The 26,474-nt window shown below is 39.0% G+C and overlaps 2 protein-coding genes across 3 annotated transcripts; one reads left to right on the forward strand and one right to left on the reverse strand.

Moving 5' to 3' along the window:
* Nucleotides 1-714: 714 nt before the first annotated feature.
* LOC121950339 (monoacylglycerol lipase ABHD2-like) lies at nt 715-12,938 on the forward strand. Of its 2 annotated transcripts, XM_042496298.1 has the most exons (11): nt 715-797; nt 1,196-1,267; nt 2,584-2,812; nt 3,470-3,645; nt 4,718-4,885; nt 5,128-5,311; nt 6,321-6,413; nt 6,814-6,915; nt 7,014-7,083; nt 7,472-7,556; nt 10,338-12,938. In XM_042496298.1, exons 3-11 carry the CDS (start codon nt 2,601-2,603, stop codon nt 10,562-10,564), a joined length of 1,317 nt encoding a protein of 438 aa, XP_042352232.1. In that variant the 5' UTR covers nt 715-797; nt 1,196-1,267; nt 2,584-2,600; the 3' UTR covers nt 10,565-12,938. The 2 variants fall into 2 exon arrangements, with proteins under 2 accessions (XP_042352232.1, XP_042352233.1); XM_042496299.1 differs by lacking the exon at nt 1,196-1,267 and having other exon boundaries at nt 722-797.
* Nucleotides 12,939-14,876: 1,938 nt separating this feature from the next.
* On the reverse strand, nt 14,877-22,950 carry rlbp1b (retinaldehyde binding protein 1b). Its single transcript, XM_042496354.1, has 8 exons — nt 22,274-22,950; nt 21,074-21,111; nt 18,810-18,938; nt 18,067-18,271; nt 17,725-17,903; nt 16,906-17,064; nt 16,503-16,613; nt 14,877-16,219 (listed from the first exon to the last, which is right to left on the reverse strand). Exons 2-8 carry the CDS (start codon nt 21,083-21,085, stop codon nt 16,091-16,093), a joined length of 924 nt encoding a protein of 307 aa, XP_042352288.1. The 5' UTR covers nt 21,086-21,111; nt 22,274-22,950; the 3' UTR covers nt 14,877-16,090.
* Nucleotides 22,951-26,474: the final 3,524 nt, after the last annotated feature.

The raw sequence follows: 26,474 nt of genomic DNA on the forward strand, positions 1-26,474 counted from the left end.
TATAATACCCAAATGACATTGCTGAAGCCATTTGGACACAAGACTCAAAAAAATGCACTGCAGGAATCAAATGATGCCACCAGTAGCAACATGCCCAAGGAACTGGGTGGATTATTCAAAGTAGCTGCTGGTTTTAATCAACTCATCCTACTCCAAAGATGTAGCAGGATCAAGGACAAAAAAAGAAAATTGGTTTAAAAAATGACCAATAAGTCTACCTTCTACCTTTGAAAGGTTCCTAACACAGTGGGAAGTTATGTCAATATTTTTTATCATCATGACATTGTTTGACATCTGCCTGTTTTTGTCAAAGGTAAGCAAACAATGCTCTACAACAGACGGCTCTGAACAACGAAACCACAGCACACTAGAGAAACTGTTAATTTACAGTAACACAAAGTAGGAAGTAAGCTACACCGCTGTTTGTCATGCTGCCTTCAAGTACTGTCGGATTTCAGGAGTACGCTCGACGAATAAGGAAGCTCAAATAGCCTCGGATATGACTCAGAAAACGGAGATTTCATAATAGATGAGCAACGATAACTGTTATAACATGTAGGTTACAGAATTTAAACAGCTCAAGTCACGTAAAGAATAAGCTTAAATGCGTTAGGCTATTTCTAACTTGTTTTCGACTTGCATTTTCAAAAATCGGAGCTTTATGGGTGTAATTGAACGCCCCCTGAGTTCCCCGCTGGTTAGTCACTGCTCTGCTGTAAACAGACGGTGTTCACAGACTGAGCTCAGCTCGGGGTGGATCCGACCAGAACCCGGACAGGCTGCCAAAAATCGCCATGGTAATGTCCTTTGTGTACTTTGTGTACTTTTTAGCACAATTTCAAGTACTTAATGTAAAGTCTATGTTGTGTCTGCGTTTGTTGAAGCCCTCAGCTTCACCTCGACTTTCTTCAGGAACAGTTTTACCTGAGTGACTTAACGAAAGAGTGTGAGGAACTTCAACCAAGGACACTTGCTGCACACTTAACCGCAGCCCAGCTGTCTATTCTATTCTGTTCTATTCTGTTCTACTTTTTTATCGTTTGTCGTTCATGCATTAACAATACTTTTATAGGTTATATTACACCATATAACATGGTGGTTTCGTATGTATTTGGTGTTTGCTTATGTTTTTTTTTTTCCTGAGGCAACGAAACCAGTTAGTTTTTACAAATGGGATGAATTGTTTGTTTTCCAGCGCTGAGTAAGCATCATCCGACAAGAAGGAGGGACCACTACCACTGTACTTTCTTCAAAGTCAGATAACAAGGTGGTTAAAAACTTTTTTTTAAGTCAATAGAGGGTATTTCTGCAGGTTAATACTATAATTATAGTAGTTATTTATAGTAGTTGTAATGAATGTTTCGATTCACACTTAGTGTGAATCGAAACATTCAATACAAAGTAAAGGGAAGTGATCAAGTAGGTACTTGTACTTTACACAAGTATTTCCGTTTTTTCTGCTTCACCACACTTCAGGGGAAATATTGTACTTGTTTAGTCAATCTGTAGATTCAGATTAATAAAACAAAAATGTGATCAGTGAACAAATTATAATGTAATATAAGACTATACGTATATTAAGATAGAAATGTAGTAAATCACCAGACTCCAATATTCTCACAATGCTACAATACTACAATAGTGACAATAAAATATTATTGCGAATATGAACTTGAGTGTTGCTATAACATATATTGCAATTTATGACCTTTTTTTAAAAAAAATATGTCTGTTATGGAAAAATTTGTCAACATAGCATTTCAAAGATTTCTCACTTTAATATTTTTTTTATCAACAAAATATATTTAGTAGACAGAACAAGCAATTGATTTTATTATTCAAGTAGCTACCAAAAGTTAATGTATATTTTAGATATTAAATTAAATTTATAAAACAAAAAAGAATACTTCTTGTTCGAGAATCAATACAATATTGGCACACAAAGTAACACAATATTATGCTGTATCATTTTTTCCCCTTTCCTAAATGCACACTTGAATGCATTACTAATTATAATCCAATCACATGATATACATTATGCCAATGTGGGCCATTCTATTTAGTATTCTGATGCCAGCACTTTTGTACTTAAGGAAACATTTGAATGCATGACTTATACATATAAAGGCACATTTCAACATGGTGGTATAGCTACTTTTACTTAAGTAAAGTGTCATAGTAGTTTTTCCACTTCTTCCTGGACCTGATATTTTGAGCCTACAGACAGTTTTTATAAATTTTGTGCCACGTATTCTAGGTTTGCTTTGGGTAAACTCTTCAAACAGACTTCAGAGTAACAAGAGAAAGTAAAACTTTCCGTTGACACCAGACCACAGATATTTTTTTCAGGGCTTGCAGCTCGCTAAAGAGAGTCAAAACAGCACACATCCTGAGGAAGGCAGACCCCAAAACCATCATGGGCAAACTGACGTACTGCATATATTGGTCTAATTCTATTTTTTTTTTAATTATAAGGAATTTTTCTTACTCGATAAGTTAGATAATCCAGCGCCACATTATTGTATAAACAACACTCCACCTCCTCTGAGCTCATAATGAGTCATGAAAGTTAAATGCTTTTAGGTCCTGTCCTGTTCACAATGGCTACCCTCGAGGACGGTGACATGAGCACCTTTGGCCCGGAGCTGCCGGCCATGTTTGATGGCGTGAAGTTGGCAGCTGTGGCAACTGTCCTCTATATTATCGTCCGCTATCTGAACCTGAAGAGTACCACATCCCCGCCAGAGATCATCTACCAAGATACACCACTCAGCCGGTTCCTGCTCAAATCCTGCCCGCTGCTGACCAAAGAGTGAGTCGTTATTATTATACAATCCCAGTTTTACAAACTTGTGATGCACCTTGAACTGGATCATTGAATTACTTCAGTAATATAATTTTAAATATATAATTAAGAGAATCATAACTCTAGGATTCTTTTGGACATTTTTCCTCTTCTCTTTTTTTGTCTTTTTTTCACAATAGCCACTAATGCCCCCAAAGAGAGTGGCCTTTTGTTTATCTACATAGCAATGTGTGAAATAACATTAATGTTGTCCTCTTTATGCCAAACAAACCATTGCTGCTTGCACATGGATGAGTCTTATGTTGAGTTGCTCATACAGTACATCTTGATCTTGAGACTTGATCACTTAAGACAAGTATATCATTTTGAAGTTATGCTAAATCTTGTTGGCTGGAGACCCACTTATTTCTAACACACTGACAAGAACATGGGAGTAAGGTGTCTAGTTACATTATTTGGTGGTATGAAAATGTCAACCACAAATGAGTAATTTTCTCCAGCTCAAATCCAACTCATCTGGCTGGGCTGATTTGTCTGCCACCTCCTCTAGCTGGAGTGGTATGTGGGCCCATCTGTAGTGAGAAAAACTTTACTAAGACTCAGCTGAAACATCGTCAGGGTAGAGGTTACAGCCGTGATATGTAATATGAAACTTTTCTTTAGATACATTCCTCCCTTGTTGTGGGGCAAGAGTGGACATCTCCAGACGGCCCTGTATGGCAAGATGGGACGTGTCAACACTCCATCACCCTGCGGGGTCCGCAAGTTCCTCACCATGCAGGATGGGGCCACAGCAAGCTTTGACCTCTTTGAAGCTCGTGGAGAACACAGCACAGGAGGTCAGTGACAAATGCTATTCTGTCTGTTAAGGCACCAAAGCAGTTGGCTTTGGATTTACTGTATATTAAAGGGATAGTTCAGTTTTTTTTTAAGTGGGGTTATACTTATCCATAGACAGTATATGACACACAGTAGGTGTCAGTTGGCATGCCTTCAGTTTGGAGAAGCAGACAGGAGTCTGACATGGAAGCTAAGCAATGTACAGCTGTGGATGGAGTCAGCAACAAAATGCATTTTAGCCACCAAAAAACAGTCCCAACCAAAAATATCAATGTCTATTTAACAGCACTCTGTTGAGAGTATTTTTTTACCTTTATGGTACACAATGGTTTCCAATGGGAAAATGAAGCCGGTATATCGCTTTCTTTCATGCCAAACTCCATTGAGAAAAACAGTGATTTAACATCGCTGAACACAGGAGCTGCTGGTCTGCTGCTGCCTCATACAGTAATTTTGTTTGTGTTACTGTGTGACTTTGGCATTTAAAGGGTTATTTCGGATTCACCAAAGTCACACAATAACACTTATTTACTGATTAAATTAGCGGTAGACCAGCAGCTCCTGTTTTCAAATTGCTGTTTTTGTCAGTAAAGTCTGGTGGCCTTGATGAGAGCATAGATGGGGAACTGAAGCCGCTAATTACTTTCAGACTCCAGCCTGCTTCTGCCAACAGACATCTAACTATATGCAATACACTGACTACCCGAAACAGCTCCACTTCTTCCCCAACACTACTGATCCTTTGTCATACTTAGAAGATTATTTTTCTATGAAGACATAACTTATTATTTGTTATTTGTTTTGTTTTTGATTTTCCCGTCTTTCCTCCTGAGTTTTATGTGCTTGTTTGGATCGTGAGTACACTGTACGAGCAGTAAGACCACTAATGAAATCCCTATAGAGCGAGGATGCCATGCATTTCAGCAGCCAATTAAATCAACACACAAACGCAAACAAACACACACACACACACACACACACACACACACATCACACAACATTCAATTTTACACTCACACATGACTCCACTTTGTATGTGTTCCCTCTTGTTTGTCTGTGTGTGTATGTCAGATGACATTACCATGGTAATCTGCCCTGGGATCGGTAACCATAGCGAGAAGAACTACATTCGGACCTTTGTGGATCACTCCCAGCGGCAGGGTTACCGCTGCGCCGTCCTCAACCACCTGGGAGCCCTGCCCAACATGGAGCTCACCTCGCCACGCATGTTCACCTACGGTAATGAGGGAAACATCACAGGGGAGACTACAGCCCAAACCAAAGTGGGAAAGTTCACTACTAGTTCACTTTTAAAATGAGGGGAAGCAAACCAAAATGAAATACAACAGAGAATGCGGTCAAAACACAGAAACACACTGAGAAATCAGAAAAACAGAATTTCGAAAATCTTTTTTATCTAGTGTCATACTTAAATATTAATCACTAATACACAGTTTTTAAAGTGTCTCTCTTTCATACAGGTTGTACCTGGGAGTATGCAGCCATGGTGGGCTCCATCAAACAAACTTTTCCTCAGACTCTGCTGGTGGTTATCGGCTTCAGTCTTGGGGGGAACATCGTTTGTAAGTTCCTGGGTGAGAGCCGTTCCAATCAGGAACGAGTGCTCTGCTGTGTCACCGTCTGTCAGGGTTACAGCGCCCTCAGGTTGGTAGAATGAAGGACAAACAAATGTATGTAACCAGGACCTGGTATGACTAAAAATGCATAGCTTAATATGCTGATGTGCAGCTTTAAAGGTTAAGTGTGTGAGATTTAGGGGAATTTGGTGTTGTTTAGCGGTGAAGACTGCAGAATGCAACCAGCTGAAACTTCTCCTGGCTAGAACTTATTCAGTTTTGGTTGTTCAGGTGGTGTTACCGGTAGCCGAATTATCAGCAGAGGTCTCCTCCTCTCCAAAACAAACAAACCCTTTGATTTAAACTAGTAAAAACAGTAAATAAAGCATTTAATGTTACAAATCTGTGTTTTTCCAATGCTGTTTGGTATGTTGGAGAAAGGCAGCTTGTCTGCCATATGCTATTGTGTGGTTACCCTTTTTCTTTATCTGTGCTCACATTTATTCTGATCCACTCACTCAGGAGGTTTTTTGTGGGAGTTGAAGTAGCCGCAGAGGTCTCCTCCTCCCCAAAAACAAACAGACCCAGCGATTTAAACTGGTAAAAACACTGAACAAAGCAATTTCGCATTACAGATTAGTGTTTCTCCAACGCTGCTCGTTGCACATGGGCTTCTAACAACAGTGGCCAACGCTGAAATGCGAAAATGCAAAAAGGCAAACAGTCCTTTCTAGAGCCAGTGTTTGGTTTGTTCCTTTTAGCTTACTGTAGAAACATGGTTGTGAACATGGCATTTTCCATAAACGAGGACCCACTCCCTAAGTAGATATAAAGGACTTATTCAAAGGTAACAAAAAACCCCAATGATTTTAATTTTCAGGTGATTATACACTATAGAAAACATATTTATTATATTATATTTTATTTCTGCCAATATATTCCCCTAAATCCCACACATTTGACCTTTAATTTCAGCCCCAGTATGCATTATATTGTATGTTCTCATCAGAAATTAAGCTATAGTATCTTAGAAGTGGTCAAAGTGGTTGTCCTACCTTTGTGTGTACATACATTTATGTGTCTGTATGTTTGTGAAGGGCCCATGAAACATTCCTCCAGTGGGATCAGTGCCGGAGGCTCTACAACTTTGCGTTGGCGTACAATATGAAGAAGCTCATCCTGTCACACAGGTGAAGAAACACAACAAGAGTTTCTGTTGTTAGTGATGTGATAATCCCTGCAAGTCTATGATAGCATAACTGCAGCATTGTATTATTCTTTTGTGTATTTCAGAAAGCAACTTGATGAAGCTTGAATTCTCCTTGCTTTCACATTTCACATTTAGTTGTTGCCGTGGATTTCTACAGCACCACACCAAGATAAACATCCAATACTTCCTTGACTGTCTATCAGTCAAGTACAGACAAGAAATCATTCCTAGACATCAAGCAGATGCTGAAAAATTTGGTTAATATTGTGAATGATTTGGAGTTGCTGCATTAAAAAATGTGTGGCATTTAGGTGTCTAGGAAAGAAGTTTTACCTTCTTGCCATGATTTATCTAAATACCTTTATTGCATTGTTCCTCAGGAGCACTTTGCTCAACTTGAACTCCACTAACATTGGTGACGCAGACCTGGGCAGACTGTATGCAGCCACATCTCTGATGCAGATCGACGACAGCATCATGAGGTGAGGTTTGGGTGAATTTTATATTTTGATTTTGATTCTAATGGCTGCCACAAACTCTGCAGCTTGTCACTGATGTTATCACACAATTTGTTCTGCAGGAAATTTCACGGCCACAGCTCGTTAAAAGAGTACTACGAGAAGGAGAGCTGTGTGCACTACATCAAGAACGTAAGTGTGTACAAGTTTGGACAGAAAGCTTGATAATGTAGTGCTAATATAAATACTACTAATTCTACTTTTACCTCTGCTACTTTTACTGCTGTTGATACCACTAAAGTACTCCAAATTTCACTAGTAGCACCCTTCTACCATTTTTCTACTTTAAGACCATCTTAGAGTGTTTTATTCAAACAGATTTAAAGTAACCCTGACACAGTTTGACAAGTATTAAAAAAGGTTTGCTTAAGTAATTTTCATTGGAACCTTATCTATATAGGAGTATTGCTTCTACAGCAGTACTACACTGACAAATCCACCACTACATCTCCTACTAACACTACTTCGACTGCTGCTCCGTACAAAGGCATTCACAAACAAACTGCTGTTTTATCTCCAGGTCACTGTGCCTCTCCTCCTGGTTAACTCCTTAGATGACCCACTCGTTCATCAGTCACTACTGGATATTCCACGCACGCTCGCAGGTTTGTGTTAATAGACAAGATTCATTCATTAATGGTGGATAATTAGGAGTATTTGGCTGTGATGTGAAGTATTTCATTTACAGCAGTATCAGATATTTCATGTGTTTTATCCAAATGGATTTTAAAAGTAACCCTGACACAGTTTGACATAAAGTATTAAAAAAAGGTTTGTCTAATCATTATGGTTAAGTGATCTTCACTGACACATAAAAAAAAGGCTGTTAAATAACTTTCAAACCTGCCTTAGTGAACCAATCAGATAATAGATCACACTTTAAAGCAATATATGATAATAAAATAATAATGTTCACACCCTTTAAAAACAGCCACATGAAGGTATGCAAGTATGATCTCCTCATAGACTTTCAGTTATGCAGCAACATGTGGAGGAGTTAACGAAACTGCTGCTATGACAACTCATATTTTGTTGTAAATGTTTTGTGTGTTTCCTAGAGATTGAATGACTACAACAGTGACACATTGTCCTCACAGTGACACAGATTCAGACCAGTGTAGAGCAAAATGAACCCGTTGTCCTTCCTCTGCTCTGGAGCTGGACACTGGAGTCGGAGTCTTAAGTGTTGATAAAGTCTTGTCGCAGCTATCTGCTCAATGCCGCCCAACCCAGACGGTCTTGTTGAATTTTTCAGGGCCATGTGATACGACTGGGCTGCTGGATTATATATATAGAGCAGTGTGTGTGTGTGTGTGTGTGTGTGCGTGCGTGCGTGCGTGCGTGCGTGCGTGCGTGCGTGCGTGCGTGCGTGCGTGTGTGTGTGCCCGTGTGTGTGTGTGCCTTGTCTTGCCTCAGTGGGTCACATGCACGGGCCCTTATGTGTGTAAATCAGTGTGAGTAATGACTCAAAGCTTGACAAGTGAAATTCTAAACCTGTCCTCACTGGTGCAATGTAACTAAGTAAATTTACTCAAGTACTGTACTTAAGTACAAATATGCCACATAATGCTACAGGTTTTCTTAGATCTTGACAATTCTTGAAACATTTTGGGATTTGGTGATTATATTCTGCAAAACATTTAAGATAAGAGTTAGAGACACTTTAGTGCCTAATAGAGCAACCCCCAATATCTAGTTAAATTTCAGCGTGTTAATGTGTTTGTGTTTGCATCTGCAAAAGTGTTACAGTAGGAGAGAGTTTGTAGGTGTAGAGTAACAGAAAGGGAAAGGAGGACGGCGTGTTTCTTTGTGGAAACCGAGCGTCTTGGCCAGTGGCCTCACAGTCAGTCACCTCCGCAAAGCAGCAGAGCTTAATTATTTACCTTCACACTGACAACATCATGAGGCCTTTAATTACCAAAGAAATGGGGATGCTTGACGGGGGGAAAAAAGTTACACAATGAAGTGCAGAAAAATAACAACCTCTCAAATAATACAGCAAAAATATTTCTGCTGTGCAGTCTTTACCAGCTCTATCCGAATCTGTATCTGTGATTGTGCCAAATAAATCCCAAAATGTCCTTTAACTTCCCTGTCAATGTTAATGCAGTGGTGGGTAGAGCACTGAGAATAAAGTAAAAGTAAAAGTACAACTACTTCCATAGAACATGAGTAAAGTGAAAACTACCATTTGAGAAACCTACTTAAGTAAAGTTTGTAAAGTAAAGTGCCTGGTTAATAAATCAAAGTGTGTAGGCCAGTGCAAACTAATGAAAAAATAAAAATGAACAAAAACATCATCTTTTTAACCAAAACATAAAGGTAAGAGGTAATGATTACTACAGCAGTTATTAACCCTCTGAAATCTGCGCAATTTGGCTTGGTTTCTTTCAAAAATGTGAAGAAGGCAATGAGCAATGAAAGAAGAAATGACCCAAAAAGTAGTAAGAAATTACTTTAAAAAAAAGAAAGTAAAATAAAATTACCTGCAAATTAGGGATAAAGAATGAATAAAAAGAAAGAGAAAAAATAAAAATAAACAAGGAAATTACCCAGAGAAAGTGCTTAAAATTTATAATAATTTTGTCACATCATTTTAAATATGTAATTATGATAATTATATAGTATCTACTTATTTTTTTACAGTTAGTAGAATATTTCTTGCTAAGATGCTCATTGCCTTTTCCTCCATGTTTTTGAAAGAAACTGCACAAATTTGCTCAGGGTTCAAAGGTTTAAATACTTGTGAAAGACAGGGTGAAAGTAATATCAGGGTTTCCTACTTATTAATTTCTTTGTGCTTGCCTGCCATGATGAAAACATCTGCCGCCACCTATCGATTTTATATTTTTGGAGCTAGATCGTTTAAATGGAGCGTTTTGTTACTCATGGCATCACACTTAAGGAGTGCAGAGCGTACTCAGACAGAGCAGCAAAACGCCAGAGGCAGTGACAATGAAACTTAATCGGGTTAGGTCTAAAAGTTTGCTTTCACTTCCTCTGCAGCAGCTGCTCCTCTTATTCATTTATATGATCAATTATTAGAGATAGATCAATTATCCACCCTGCTACTCAACCTCCTCAAAATGATGGTAAGGAACAAAGAATTCATAACGAGCTCCGCCTGAACTGTGTTCACAGACCCGCAAAAATATCCAAATTTAGAAACGGGACATTGAATAATAAAAAAGGTACACACACAAGTTAAAAAAAAGGGAATCTTGCTGACAACAAGCCCCAAGTTTTTATCCTGTTACAGATGTTTACACTACATTTCAACAGTTGTTTAGATAAATAGTGGGAGCAAATAAGGTGTTAGCCATGCTATAATAATTAATACTGTTGAGTAAAAAAGACAATCATCAATCCTCTCCTTCTGTTTGTAGAAAAGATGCCCAATTTGATTTTTGCCCTGACCCAACATGGAGGCCACCTGGGCTTCTTTGAGGGAGCCGTACTGTTCCCTCAGCCCCTCACCTGGATGGACAAGGTCATAGTCGAGTATACCGACGCCATCTGCCACTGGGAGAAGAACCGGCCAGCCTGCCAGAGGAGCAGCCAGCAGGACATGAACTCCTGCCTGCAGAGCACAGAGGGGACACTCAGTGGGTAACATACTGTACATGGTAGTCTGGTGACAAAATTACCAAAAATACAAAAACAAACACACTCTTCTGCCTTTGCTCTGCTAATGGCCTTGCAGTATATAAATGATTTTGGGGGAATGTAGGAAATCACTAAATGGGTTAGAAAAAGTTGAGTGGAAGTAGGTACACCAAGTTGTAAACTGAAACTCGCAGAAGATACCTGAAAATGTAATATGAGCCCATGGTGAACTGGTCCTTCCTCTTGTTCCCAGTTAACCTCCAGTGTAACATGAGTTCACCCTCTGCTGGTTTTTGGCAGCTGGTGCTTCTTGAGTCTGGAAAGCACAGTGATATAATTAGTGGGGGAACATACTGCTGTCTGAGAATAAATTTGTGACCTTTGACTTGCATTTAGAAAGAAGAACAAGATGTATTTTTCTACATGAATTACAGTTGACAACTTTTGAATATGCTCAAATATTCATAAGTGAGTGCACAGGCTTATGAGGCAGCTAGATTAGATTAGATTAGACTAGAAATGTATGTTATTGTGAAGGACACAGTCTAAAGCCTAAACCCTTAACTAGGGCTGGGCAATATGGTGAAAATCAAATATCACATTTTTGTTTTTTACCAAATACCTCGATATTGCAGGATTTATTGGTTTTCTAGCATTAAGTCTAGTAAATTCATAAAATTACATCACTTTACTGTAATGTAGCACTTAAAAACCGGAAAAAGACAACACACTAGACAACACAGAATATTATGATATCCAAACTTTAAGATGATTTTAGGTCTCACCACAATATCACAATATTGACAAAATATCGATGTACAGCCTAGCCCTAACCCTTAACCAGAAAAACTTTGATAAATGCCTGAAGACCCACATCAGTTATACAGTTATATTTTGAGACATTTTATTTTATATTTAAAAAAAGCCATTAAGATTTTAATTTGTTAAGTTTGTTATTAGATTTAATGCCTTAATATGAATGTAGTTCTGCAGCAGTTTTGGTTTCTGGCTTCTCATGAATCATTGAGCTACCTCTTGAAGCGGCAGTATGACGTGATTTATGGTTTACAGTGGTGATCTACAGCTGTTGCTTAACAAACACGTCTACTGTGTTTAAACTGTACATTTACTTTCCTTAATGTTGATATACAGCAGTAACATCATCTTGTTTGTTTCCATTAAAAGAAGTTTGCAGTTTTATTGCAGGAAAAACGCAACGTCTTAATAACAGCCAGTTTGGTTTATTTATGTAAATACTGAGGCATAATTTTGCTCAATTTGACTTTAAATGAATTTGATTTGAAGTTTTTTTTATTTTATATTTCTATTGTGTGCAGTGGACCATCAGCATGCATTGTTGCTGCTGACATTCAATAAAAGAATCAGGGTGTCAGGTTTTAAAGAGATTATAAAGAGGTTGTAGAGAGCTATAAAAACACGGACCGATTTTTTTTCTTACAGTCCTTTCTGTGTTGTTGAATGGAAATAAGGTCTCTTCATGCAAACTAGTGTTAACATTGTACTGCGTCAGGTCAGCTTGTCCCATTCCATGAACTGCTGCAGTAGCATGAGGATGGGAGTCAGACGATACAGTTTTACTAAATGCTGCTGTCAACTTCGATTATTACCATCAGAAAAGGTCCTTTTAGAATTTAGGACACAAATATTGAAAAAATTGACATGACTGTTGAGGACACAGCCGGGTCAAACTGTGTTAACAGAAACTTTGAACAGGGAAGAGAGAAGAGAATGCATGTGGAACAGTGAGTGTGTGTAATAGCTAATCCAATTGTGGATTCTCAGTCTATCTACACCGCTTACCAAACCAATGGACCAAAGCACTCTTCACTTTTCAATAAAAAGTAGCTCAACTGTGTTTTTTAGTGATTCTGGGGCATTTTGGCACCATTTGAGTCCCTAAAATAGGTACATGGCCTTGGCTTTAATACAATGGAGGTCTCATATCAGACATAACTTTGAACAAGGGCTAATTGATACGTTTCATAAGTGACCCCATTTTTTAAGGGGGGGGGGGGGTTGGCTTTAAGCTGCTTATTATTGCTCCATACCAGCAGGGTGGTTTGTCAGGAAAAACAAACAAGTAAATGCAGTGAAGAGAAGAGAACAGACTGAAATCTTTGTAACAATAAACAGTTCACCCCCAAATCAAACATACATATTTTTCCTTTTACCTGTAGTGCTGTTTAGCAGTCGATATTGTTTGAGTGTGAGTTGCTGAGTGTTGGAGATATCAGGTGTAGAGATGTCTGCCTCCTCTGTAATGTAATGGAACTGGATGGCACTCTGTTTGTGGTGCTCAAAGTGCCAATAGAAATCATTTGAAAAAATCAACAGCATTGTCTTTTTCCAGAAATCATGATCCAGCTACTCAAGATAATCCACAGACCTTGTTGTAAGTAGTTTCATGTAGGAACTATTTTCTTTCTGCCAAATTACATCCGACAACAGTATCATTGCACAGAGGGTGTATCTACTAACGTTACAGCTTAGCCGAGGAGGACGTCATTAATGTTTAAATCTTGAGTTGTCATGAGCACAAGACTCATGTCCATGTGTAGATGCACGCTTCCTTGTGCGCGGTTATCCAGTTGGTGAGTGTAGTTCTGTAGAAAGAAATTAGTTCCTACATGAAACAGCCCACAACAAGGTCTTTGGGTTATTTTGACTAACTGGTCATGATTTCTGGAAACAGTCATTAATGTTGAGTTCAAATGTACTTGTTTCGAGCATCACAAGCCGAGTGCCATCTACTTCCATTATGTTGGAGAGAAGACAAACATCTCTATGGCCGATATCTCCAACACCTGACAGCTCACATTAAAAAAAAAATCTAGATTGATAAATAGCAATATAGGTAAGGCAAAAAGATGTTTTTTTGATTTGGGAAGAAGTGTCCCTTTAAAACACAGAATACATGAAAACTATCACACACAACTTACCTCTGTTATGTCTTATGATACAGTATATTTCAATAAGAAATGTTCTTACAAATATCTCAAACAATGACAAAATAAGAATTTCTCTGTTGCTGTAGTCTGCATGTTTGACATGAGTCACAGTTTCCTGTGGGTAACATCCTGTCAGACACTGTAAATAAATGCAGAGGACTGCACCCGAGCTCATGCACATCTTAATAATCAACATGCAAACATCAGACTTATTACAGTTTTAACTCCTTTAAAAGCTTAATTTCACCTGCAACAGTATCACTTCTGTGTCTGTATGTGCAATATGTCCCAGTTGTTTGATAAATGGACTGCTTTGCTTGCACTTTACTGTCTTAATGTTCTGTGTGGCACTATAGTGGGTGTAACATTTAGAGTCTAATCTTAATGTTTTTCCGATATGGTGCACAGTCATGACTGATTATTTAAACTCAACCATTAATAAATATTTTTACAGTATTTTTTTAATTATCTGATTATTGTGTCCTATTCTACGTTTTCTTCTTCAAGCCGTCCTCAGTCCACCACTTTAGTCTGGACTGAAATATCTCAACAACTACTGAAAGGGTTGCTGGGAAATTTTGTACAGACATTCATCGTGCACAGAGGATGAATACTCATGGGTTTGGAGTTCCCCGGACTTTTTTTCTAGCACCACCATCAGGTCAAAAATTACATTCTTTTTGATCAAGGACCTGTAAAACTACAGCCATCAGCCTAAGCTAAATGTTATCATGTCAATATGCTTCGCTAAAATCATAGGCGTGGTAAAAATTACACCAGCATGTTAGCACTGTCATTGTGAGCAGCATTATTTTTCTCCCCAAAAAAGTGGGTGCGCTTGTTTTCCTACAGCTTGGGCACAATCCAGCAAGACTTGGGATGAGAAAGTGTTGCAAATGGTCACTCATTTCTAGGTTTTAGGAGTATTTTCTCAGATACTCTTTTGTGATGACAATGTGTTTTACCTAATTCCACCCTACTGTGTTGTGATTGGCTCATACTTGTCACGCTGATGCATCGAGGAGAGAGGTTTCAGGCAAAGAAGCAAGTATACAAAGAATGACAGCACAGTAGAGCAAAACGGGGGGAAACACTCTTGGTAAAAGTGATGCTTGTGAGCATGTAAGCATGTTGATGCATTCAGCTCAAAGCACCACCATGCCCAAGCACAGTCTCACAGAGCCTCCAGCATTATTGACGCTTTCTCCTGTTTAGATTTTCAAATTGACGCAAAGACTACAGCTTATATTTATATACAGTTTATTGTACATTTATTGACATTCTTATTGGTGCACCAGGTAGCACAATGGGTAAACTTCATAAAATTTATATTATTGAAGAACAATCTAAAAAACACGACAGACAGGCACTTGTTGGAATATCAGCCTTGTACTTCAAGGAGAGCCGACGGAGGGCCAGAGGGTGGAAACTCAGAAAGCTGGAGCCTGCCAGTGTTCAATCAAGCTGTGCGGGTGAAGATCAAAACTAAGCACAATTTAAAGGTAAGAGACAGAGAATCTCAAGGTAAGTGCTCTCATTTGGCTTAACGTGGGTCAGCTAGAGTGCTTAGACTGAATATCTGATCAATTTCTCATTCATTAAAGGGCATTAAAAGACTTTTGTGTATCTGAATGGTTGAAAAATCAAGCTGGTGCTTATGAAAATTTAACACATGAACAACAAGTTATGTATACTTAACAGTAACGCTGACTTTTTCCCAAAGCATGCCACTTTAGATTCTGTACTGCCTCCGAGACAGTCGCTGACTTCCATTCGTTTGAGTTTGGTATGAAAATCAACCTGCAAAGCCTTGAAATCTGCTTAAAATGTGTAATCCACCATCAAGGACATGTGGTCTGTGTTACTTTTTGATCAGTCACAGCTCAGAGCAGGAAAACTTCTCTATGTTGGTGACTGTAAGTGAGATCTAAGATCTTGTGTTTGCGAGTCGGTAAAACGATGGACGCAGGTGATAAGTTTGCAAATTTTGTCTTTAGAGAGTTTCTTTGAACACCTCAACAGCTCCTACTCAAAACTGCTTTACTGTGCAAAAACACCTAATGAGGCAAAAAATTAAGGCCTCTACATGTTCATCATGATGATTTGTCTACTTCAAGCCAGTCTCGAAGGTTAATTTAACACCGTACTGGTGCGAAGTGAAGCCTATGGTTGTCTGGAGGGTATAAAATCTGACATTGTCATACCAATGCTTTGGGAAAAAAAATCTGTAAGTTAAGTATATGCAGTCTGTAGTTAATGGTGTAAATCAGACAGTGCCTCCAGGCCCATGAAAGGTGGAGATCTGGCTTTGGTGCTAAAAACTGAGGAACTGTAAAGTGTTTGAGTGTCAACCAAATGGTTTATAGAGGGTGACTGGTTTCCTGTTGGACTGTGCTTTGTCAGGCCCTCATTTGAACTTCTCGCATACTTTTCTTTCATTACTTCTTTTTTTTTTCCTCTACAACCACACAGCTAGATTTGGGCTTTGAGTCTCCACAGCCTGTGGGGGATTTGTTACACATAAAGGCTCTTTGCCTGGTTGGCGTGGAGGGAGGAAGGAGGCTTTAGTCGAACAGCTTGGCTGCTGTGCCCTTGCCATCATACTTGGAACCTTTTCCATCAAACTCAGAAGGGAGGATGTCAGCGTCAAACTCTTTGTAGTAGTTTTCCAGCTCATCTCCATGGACGAACACCTAAAGCAGAGACAGGGGCTGTTAAAGGCATTTACACAACCATTGTGTACTTTGACAGCAGGTGCGTTTTTATTTCTCAACCTGGTCTGAAAGAAACTTCTCAAAATGCTTTGGAGCTTCATTTATCGTCATATAACATGAAATCAGTGTGATCTTACATGAAAGCCCTGCACTTAAACTAGTTTGACTGTGTCCTCTGCCATGTTTGTATCTTATAAACTGAAGGATGGCGCAGCATTGCTGCAGTCTGTCATTATTATTGAATCATCTCAGTCTGACTCACTCTCTCTAGCAGCTTGCTCTTCATGAGTGGTTTGACCACGTTGTAGGTGGTGGTGAAGTACCAGGGCTGGTGGATGAAGTGCACAGCTTTGAAACGGGCAGGGAAGGAATCCTGGTGAACAAAAGAAACAGTAAGATGCTTTTAGTGATAGAATTCTTAATAAATACTTCCCTGAGGATGATTCCTGCAGAGAGTACCGGTTGATCAGTGAGCAGCAGAACATTACGACAGAGAAGAGCTCTTTCCTTAATCTAAACACATCTGATTCTCTAACCTTCAAACTGCATACAGACATGCATCTGAAACTCAAATGCAAAGTTGGTTTTCTACAGTATGTCTCCCAGCTGTCATTCCGCCTGTGGTCACACAGACCAGTTCAGGACATGAGTTTAGATTTTCCCACCTGCAACATGTCCACCATCTTCTTCAGCTCGGTGGGTTTGATTCCTGACGCCTGCTGCATGGTGAAGCCCTTAAAGTTCTCAATGATGCAGAACCCGTTGATCTGAGTCTCCTCGTTCTCCAGCAGCTTCTCCAGGATCACACAGTAGGCACGCAGGATCTGTACACACACACACACACACACACACACACAAACACACACACATTTATTAGCTCTTTATTGATACTAGTAATCACATTTTATGTCTTCTGTTTATGTTTGAGTAAAATGGAGTGAGATGAAGAACAAATATTAAGAGATCCAATGGTGGAATGTAACTAAGTACATTTACTCGAGTATAGTATTCATCACTTACATCACTATACATCACTTTTCTTATGCTGCATTCAGACACAAGTATTTAAACCTTTGACCCCTGAACAAACTGGTTTGATTTATTTCAAAAACATGGTGGAAAAGAAGACAACGTGCAATTTGACAAAATTGTTTTGGAGATTTATATATTTATCTTTTAATCTAAGGAAAAAATTCCATTAAACATTATTCAAAATTAGCATAAATATATATTTCAAATCATTTTACAGAATTGTAATTTTTTTAGCAGTTTTTTCAGCATTTTTTTTTTGTTTTTGCTAATTTTTGAGTAATTTTCTTGTATTTTTTACTAATTTCTTCCTAAACTGCTCATTGCCTCCCATGCTTCTGAGAAAAAAAAAGCAAATGTGCCTAGATTTCAAAAGGTTAAATAAAAGTGAGTTTGGAATTATTTTTTCCAGGTGCATTGTGGGACATGAGGTCACACAGAAACCGTCCAGTTACCTCATCAAAAGTGATCTCCTCGTAGTCCCAGTTCTCAATGTTGAAGAGCAGAACCACGCGACCGTATTTGTCTCTGCTTGGCAGGATACCAGGGTAGCCCGCCTCGATGGTGCTGCGTACGGCCTCTGGGGTCAGATTCTCAAACAGCTCGGGGTATTCCTTCCTGAAGCGCACGTAGCCTGGGTGGAAACACAGGACAATACTGTCACACCAGGCTGTAAATATGCCATTTCTTTTTGTTATCAGCTATTAACTGGGTTTTATATTTGGTGTTCAATAACACTATGGAAGATTCATTCATAAAAATGCTGTCAGTATATTCATGTCTGCTTTCAAACATACCCTTCATCAGGTCGAAGGCTCTGGGCACGTCGTACTTCCTGGCGCGGATGAAGCGGACCAGCAAACTGTCTGGTTTTTCCCCAAACGTGTCCTGCACACCCTTAGCCAGGTCGTCACCTGCATCTGCCTTCTCCTTTATCATTCCTCGCAGCTCTTTCACTGCCGACACCCGCTTCTCATCTGTCTCGTTCAACTCGTCCTTGGCCTGAGGGGGGGAGCAGGACCAGACAGTTTGGAAACTTTTATACAGCTTAGTGACATAACTGTCCAAACCCAAATGAAACGTTATATTTGTTAATGAGAGGAGCACAGTGTGACAATGCTATCTAATCAATTAGGTTTAATCTGACTCCCTAGTTACGCTGATATTCAGTGCAATGTTGCCAATTAGCCATTCTCTGTTTGATAAACCCGTTATCCTAGGTTTCCTAAACAGGTGAAACGATGCATGTAATGCTAACCAGCTAGCCTGTTTTTCTAGAGTTTTTTGTACATTCTTTCAAAGAAATGAGTAAAAGAGCTGCAGGTGCAAAAGACAAAGCCTGCAAATGCACATGTCAGCATAGCTAAGCTTCAGTTTCCTGTGTCTGCTAATATTGCATTATAACCTCAACTCTCTCCTAGCTTCATTTCTTTATTTATCTCATATACACATTATGATCTGTGATACACTGTAGTATAGTGATCTCTTGAATGTAACTTTTTGTCTCCTGAAATTTCTGACTGATAACAGGTCTGGTTACCTTCTGCTTGGTGTGGTCCGGCAGGCTTGCACAGGGTCCAAAAACCGGCCCGTGGTCTTTGACGGTGAGACGTTCCAACTTGGCCCTGAGAGCCTGCTCCTCCTCCGACACCATACGGTAAGTTCCACTCTGAAAAGAGAGTATTCGTGTAAAAACAGACAACTGGCCATGATCAGCAATAGAAGTGGGTTGTGCACTTAAAGTCGTGAGTGTTGCTGCAGTTGTAATACTTTTTCACAGCAGCCATTTTGAACCTAATGATGGCTCTGTTGTGTGTCCCAGCACCACACACACTGAAACTGGGGCTGCTCAACTGCCACAGTTAATGAATGTTACACCCTTCACTTGTGTCTATCAGGAGTTTAACAGATGCAATATCTAGGACCAAAGCAAAGCATTTAAGCAAAAGGCAGCTTGCTATCTTGTTTACATTTTCCGTCCATTGTAGGATTTCATTATGGCTCTACAATGTGCAGTCATGTTAGGCGAATATGTAATTCAGAAATTGTATGGAGTCAAACATTCTGTCACCTGACGAACAAATAAAATCGACTTAAATTTGAACAGACCTTTTTATTCAAACATAATTCAATACCAGTTAAAATACGGTGGTTTGAAACCAAGCCCTACAAGCTACAAAACGTACTTTGTTTCGTTGTTGTCTCTAAAACACATTTGTGCATGCGAGTAAACAGCCCGTACTCATTCCGAACTCATCAATTACTGCCGCTTTGATAATGCCTTAGTGTACAATCCCGATGTCAAAAGACACCTTTCGCATTTGCGTGATACGCCCCTGGACGTCTTCAGTTTACAACGCAGCCGGACAGAACTGGTTTTGTTGTTATTATACACCGGCAGACAGCTGGACAGCACATGTTGCGTCAGTCCAATATGCCGATGGTCAGCGTTACTTGAGAGCACACGGCGTTAGTTGGAAACGCTGCCAGTAATGATGTAATGAAAGGAGCACAAGGGCGCCTATAGGGCAGGTAGGAGAGGAGGTGGATGGGTCAAACAAGCCCCAGATTTTCATGCAAGAGTCCGGCGTTCATTTCCCTTCTGAATGTGAGGTTTTTTTCTACACCTTTCCATGTGCCTCCTTTGCCTAATCCTAACCATCCGTGCCAGCATGTGCTTTTGTTGATGTTACTGTGTTGGTTGTCATGTGATGTTGCTGCCTAAACACAATCACATGCTGTGTAATCCCACCATGTGCTTGTGTGGACATCGCGGTAGCAGCATCCCGAAATGTAAAGAGCAGATGCCAGCTCCCTAAAATCTAATATGTGGATGCAGAAGTCCACTGCAAAGCAGCAACATGTGAGGACTTGGGATGAGAACTTATAGGAGTAAACGCACCAACAGACATGCAGCATTGTCTGGTTGCTGTTCTGACTGTAACAATGACCAATGAAACATATATTAAAAATGTATTTTGTTTTGCTGGCCCTTTTTTTTCTGTGTCAAAAAGTGGCCAAGAATTGGTTGCCAAATTGTCAAAATAGTTGCTAATGGCAACCATTACTGTCGAGCCCTGGAATCCCATTATTGTCTATAATAATAACAATTGTCTCTGCTCAGCAGGCTGTTACATTATTGGCTTCACCTGAATGGATCGTTTCGACAGTAGGCAGTTTATAATAGCAGGAAAAGCACAGGTGTTATTAATAACATAAATAATGGATGAATTCTAGCTGTGCCAGTTTGAGGGCCTGGTCACATGAATGCTCTCTCACTGGCAACAGCTTTGTGCATTTATTGTTTCTGCAGAACCCCTGTACTCCTCTCTGCTGACTGCTACTAAATCTTTGTGCACGTGCATGTTGCTTTAGGTAAAATAAATGTGTTAATGTCATTTTTTTTAAGAAGACTGTTGTGCCGCGTGAAGTTTAAGATGTATCCACGTGAGACAAATATCCTTGAAGTGTTGCAGGAGCAATAATCAATAGGCCTCAGTGTTTGATTAATCTCCCTCACATGAGTCCAGTAAAGCCTGTAAATACACAGCCAGGACTTGTAGTGGAGATTAGCAGCTAAGGGCACTGTAGCCATTGACGGCATTCATAACAACTGCTTTTGGTCTTGTGAAATGTTGAGCTGCAGCTGAGTCCATGTAAGGGAGGATGAATAGGTATTTGTGTTGGCAAAAAAAAAGTTTTTCCTCTGCCAACACTTCAAAAATCCATGTAAAATATCAGAATTGATCAAATGTCTTTGAGAAAAATCAACAGTTTTACACAGTTTGAAGAGCAGATACTTACAACCACAGCCATTTCTTCTGCTTTTTATATCAGCTTATCTGAAGGAAAAATAAAGGGAGGTAAAACACAAATTGACACATTGTACTCCACTTTAATCCCCCTTCATCCCACCCGCTCTGCCATCACAGGGTACCTTGATTCAGCTATATTTAGCACTGCAGCCATTCCTGGGTGATTTATCAGGAGATTTAATATTGACAGTCTTTTAGTTTCATAATCGACAGGCTTACTGTTTAGTTTTTTTTGTCAAAGTTTAAACCCCCAAGTATCATTGCCAAAATCACTTTAAAAAATCACTTTGTATATTATGTATTCAACAAGTTGAGCTCTTAGTTTCCCTTAAATCTACTGAAAAAGTAGATTTAAAATGGATTGAACATGTTTTCCTCAAAGTACGGTTGTAGCATCTGTTGTATCTTTTTATCTAATACAAATATAAAATACTAATAGAATTCTAATTTCTCAAGTAAAGTTCACCTCACTAAATTTGCATTTTAAAGACCAAAACTAATATCCAGCATATAAATCAATAATAAAAATAACAGTTATAGTTGCAGCCCTAACGTAACGTAAAATATATCCCGTAATTGAGTGTAAAAACTACATATTGATGTAGCTGCAACATTTTTTTAAAGTAGAAATATCTTTTGGATCATTTTAGACACATTTCCCATCAATTTTTTGATGGGTTTGATGTGCAGACATTTATGACTATCTAAAATAACTACTCCATTACTTTATACTGAGTATAAATTACATTTCCACACACTGCAATTTTGCAAGTAGGTTTGGAGAGACTAAAACCTTCCACTTGCTGTAGTATGACTTTATAGCATATTTCTAAAGACTGCAGATGTCTTTATATTATAACATAATAATGTCCCGCTCAATCGACATTTAAAACTGCAAAACCACGAGCACTTGCATATTTGGGATTGTTGGTCACAGTAAGAATGCAGTCCTGAACTCTTGCTAGAGTTAGTCCCATGATGCACATACTCAGCCAACAGTAGTCTTCACTCATTGAGATATAGTATTCGAATCCCTCAAAATACCAGAAAAACACATTCTTTTGATTTGGTTAAAATCTCTCTTCCAGTACCAACTAAGGAACCCAAAAGATCTGCGTGAGTTTAAAATACGAACAACATCTGAGGAAAAGAAGAGAAGTGAGGAGCCACATCAGTAGAGGAGTCTTACCTGAGGCAGATGTGAAGTTGCTGGCGGGGAGTCGCAGGGAGTCTGTGTGGAGCGAAGTGGACGGGAGCTGTGATTTGTACTGTTGGGATTAATGGCGTCACACCAGATTACATCTGACTTTTTTTCACCTTTTCAATCAGTATGAAAGTGGCAGAGGGAGGGAGGAAGTGATGGTGAGGGTGTTTGGCCAATGGTGGAGGTGCTCCTTTGATGAAAGGCAGGGCCAATGCACATTTTGGATGATGTAATTTTGAGTGCATGCTTTAGGTAAGAGTGTTTTTAAGGGGGGGTTGGAGGGATTTTATTGCATTCCAAGGAGACTTGAGTGAAAAGTGACCATTGTGACCGCTGAGTCCCAGTTCGATTAGTGCAACGTGATCGCACTCGGGTGAGAGGAGGCCTGTATTCAGAGGGTTTGATTCACATGTTTAGACGATGAGAGTTCAGTGTAGTTTTAATGTTGTGACATTTAAATGGGACCAGCAACAATAGGAATGACTTTCTTTAATTAGTCTTTAATTAATTTGTACTCTGCAAACAAGGCACTGAGATTTAGAAGACAGTCTCAGTCTCTCTGACTAAAATAAATATTCTTCCCACCCTGATCAGCAGCTAAAGTCTAGTAAGTAAATCTAGTCAATCAAATTTTTATGGAAATCAGACAAAATCTATCCTAGTTTTTGAGACACTGTGCTGATAGAATAACATAACACATAACTTACAAACATGTAACAACATGCATGAACTTAATCAGCTGATGGTGGCTAACATTGTTTAGAGAGGCCGTTTAAGTCAGAGCGAGAGGTTTTGTGAAGGTGTGCATATTTTGGAGTGACGCAGCTGATCATATTCTGTAAACATGCTCTCAGTTCTGCAACATGATCGAGCTTAAATTCATTCAGGGACCGCTCAGTTTATCGATTATTTGATTATTCGATGGGCAGAAAACGAATCAGCAACTATTTGAGAATGAATGACTTATTTCAGTCTTTTAATGGAGCCGTTTGAAGGATTTGTCGGCATCTCACAGTGAGGTTTGCTTCCCACAAATCTTCAAACAGGCAGCACAGATTTATACAATCAACAGTTTCACACAAGATTAGTGTCATCAATTCAGTATTGAAACAAATGTTCCTGTTCTGTTCCTTCAACCTTTGACTTTCTGGATATAAAATGTCATCACTTCATCATTGAGGACATTTGTGTTAAGTTTTGTCATAATTAACAAGTAGATTCTGTTATGTTTTCTGAGGTCACAGTGACCTTGACCTTTGACCACCAAAATCTATTCAGTTCATAGTTAAGTCCAGGGGAACACCTGTGCCAAATTTGAAGAAATTCCTGCAGGGCATTAAAATAATGCATTTGAGAGAGTGAGACGTATGTGCCAACAAACACGATGCTTCTGTCCGCAGCCGTCACCAGTCTGTGGTCATACACAAGAGCAACTGTTTCCTTTTTATGTCATTGTTAATTGAATATCTCTGGGTTATGTACTGCGGGTCAAAAAGACAATTTGAAGACATCAAATTAGAAAAACTGTGATGGTAATTTTTTCCTCTACTTTAAAAAACAACAAATTTAACAATTTTATTACAGATTAATCAAAAATACTAATTATTAGTTCACGTGATGATGAAAATAATCAATAAGTGCAATCCACAAGGGAAAAATAATTAAGCAAAACAGAAGGGAAAGCAAGCACGACAAGGGAGAAAAGGACGCTTTTGACAGTTCACCAAAAATAACCTATGAGTCAAAAAGGTTATAAAAGGTTTCATTAATTCTAAACTAGAAATGCATCTGAGGAGAAAAGCTTCAAAATGTACTTCTCTCTTTTGTATTGTAGACCAGGAAAACCTACAACATGCACGTTCACACATTCAAGCAGCAAGGATTTGGATTTAGACTTAGGTGCATTCATATCAATAAACACGGACCCTAAACTATCCGCAATTCCCCGTTGATCAGATTAGTTCTCACACATGCACACATTATATCAGCATTAGGAGCTGAGAGCGATATAAAGCTTTATATAATGTAATCAGACTGTGAGCACTTCATCTAATCATCTAAAAAATAAAAAAAAAAAATCTCCAGATTAATCTCAAATAATTAAACAACAGCGAGGGGTGCATGAAAACACATTCATAAAGACAGTAAATACGCTACGATACTGGAATCATAGCCTTTGACATGAAATTACTATGTTTCTGCCCCATCAACAACTGAAATGCTACCTGTCCCTCACTGGGCTGAGAACACATTTGGTGTTTTGAAACGTTTTCATTAACTGTGGAAACATTAATCGCTGGCTTAAAATCAACATTCAACGTTAAGTCAACTATTTTTGTTGTCGTCGTTTTACCGGAAATCGACTTTAACTGTTCAAAAACACCCGAGAGCATTAATTTACTCATCATCCTCAAACATATCCGAGTTGCAATCATGGCGAAAATTCGGCAAAGCTGGAAAAAGAAAAACTTTCACACATTTTTGTAATGTAAATTTACTCAGGTACTATACTTGAGTACAATGTTGACATATGTGTACTTTACTTGAGTATTCCCATTTTCTGCCACTTTATACTTCTACTATACAACACTTCAGAGGTAAACAATGTACTTTTTACTTACTGTATTTATTCGACAGCTTTAGTCACAAGTTAATTTTTGAATAAAAACATGTGATACGCTTATATATGATGCACTATTAGACTACTATTTTACCCAGCAGTATACAACAAAGAGCGGGCCAAGCAGGCACAGACCCAGGGGCCCGAAATGTTAGGTGGATATTTTTTTAAATTTCTGTTTTCATTCCTCATTGTTATATTGTTGTTGAGTAATTCTTACATTCTCCAGCTGTAAAAAATTTATAGCTACACAACAAATAAGTTTTGATGTTTTGTCTACTAAAACTCCCGTTACACATCTACAGCCTGGTGCCTGTTCATCTAAATTTGACTAGCTATTGATTCAAAATCCCAAAAAGTTCATGTCTTTTTATTACGAGGCTTAAACATATTTTGCAGCCCCAGTCAGCTTCTTTTTTTTGGCTAAAAACATCTATTTTAATAAAGTTGTCGATCCCTGATCTCAACATCAAGGCCACCAGGACGTTTCTGATTGATTTTTATTTAAAGATCTCATTTCTTCCCTGAATGTGAGTCCTCTCTTTCTCTACATTCAACAGTTCACAGACACACAGACCTAGACAGTTATTTTTTTGCGTGGTTAATATTTGGAAGTTGTCTATTTTCGTCCATCCTCCCTGGCAGCGCTGCCGTCACTAACACACGTTTTCCTCCTGATGCAAAAATGAAAAAACAGGCAGCCGACTGCTAATCTGCTAAATCAGGCCTGATCTTGTTCAATAAAGCGATTTGGGGAACAAAATTAGATGGATTGGGCAAAACAATGCTGCTCTCTGTTTGCTCCCTTTAGCCTAAGCTAAGGGGGCCAAGTTCAGGCTTTAGAGCGTGTGTTCACTGAGCGACAAAGACAAAGCCGGGGTCGAGAGTTGCGGGGTGAAACAAATGTGCAGCTCCACCTGCAGCTCGCTGTGCAGTGAAATTCTACACTACGATATATCATAATCTAGTGTCACGCTCACATATTTAGACATTTACAAACGTACATCCATGTGATGAAATGCTGCACAGCTCTATGCATGTATTTTAGCTACTGGGCTTTAACTGGAAATGCTGGGAGAAAAGAATGAACCACCATAAATAAAAATGAACATGGTGCTTTTGTTTGACGATATTTAGTGATGTCAGCCCACCTTCACTGCAGTGGATTTTGTAACCTAATTGGACGTGGTGCCATTAGACGATTTCAGATCCTGATCCAGTGTTTGTGCCGGACTCTTTCCCAACACTAACAGAGCCGTGGTTTCTTAATATGCTGCTAACAATCCTGCCGTTAATGCTGATCTGGCACTGGAACAAGTGGGACGACTGTGACGCCACGGTTGTGCAGATTTTTCTTTGCAATTAGAGTGGCCCTTAATGCAATGAATCAAGCCGTAGATGTATATGAATACAAATGATACGTCGTAAAATAACGCGGCTGTATGGATAAGTAGCTGCCCAGCTTTAAGGACACATCAGAATACGGTTTGTACTTCCTGTAACTAAAACTTTTCATCATTTTAACACAAATGTAGTTCATCAATTTGTAACATTTCAATAACGCGC

The sequence above is a fragment of the Plectropomus leopardus genome, chromosome 11 (assembly GCF_008729295.1).
Source record: "Plectropomus leopardus isolate mb chromosome 11, YSFRI_Pleo_2.0, whole genome shotgun sequence".
NCBI classification, from domain to species: domain Eukaryota; kingdom Metazoa; phylum Chordata; class Actinopteri; order Perciformes; family Serranidae; genus Plectropomus; species Plectropomus leopardus.

Excerpts from the sequence above, each read along its gene's own strand:
- LOC121950339 (XM_042496298.1), top strand. The coding sequence starts at position 2,601 with ATGGCTACCCTCGAGGACGGTGACATGAGCACCTTTGGCCCGGAGCTG. Across the intron at positions 3,646-4,717 it reads TGGAGAACACAGCACAGGAG|ATGACATTACCATGGTAATC; the intron begins GTCAGTGACAAA and ends TGTGTATGTCAG. Across the intron at positions 4,886-5,127 it reads GCCACGCATGTTCACCTACG|GTTGTACCTGGGAGTATGCA; the intron begins GTAATGAGGGAA and ends TCTTTCATACAG.
- rlbp1b (XM_042496354.1), bottom strand. Across the intron at positions 17,065-17,724 it reads AGGAGATCACTTTTGATGAG|ATCCTGCGTGCCTACTGTGT; the intron begins GTAACTGGACGG and ends GTGTGTGTACAG. Across the intron at positions 16,614-16,905 it reads AGATGGTGGACATGTTGCAG|GATTCCTTCCCTGCCCGTTT; the intron begins GTGGGAAAATCT and ends TTTGTTCACCAG.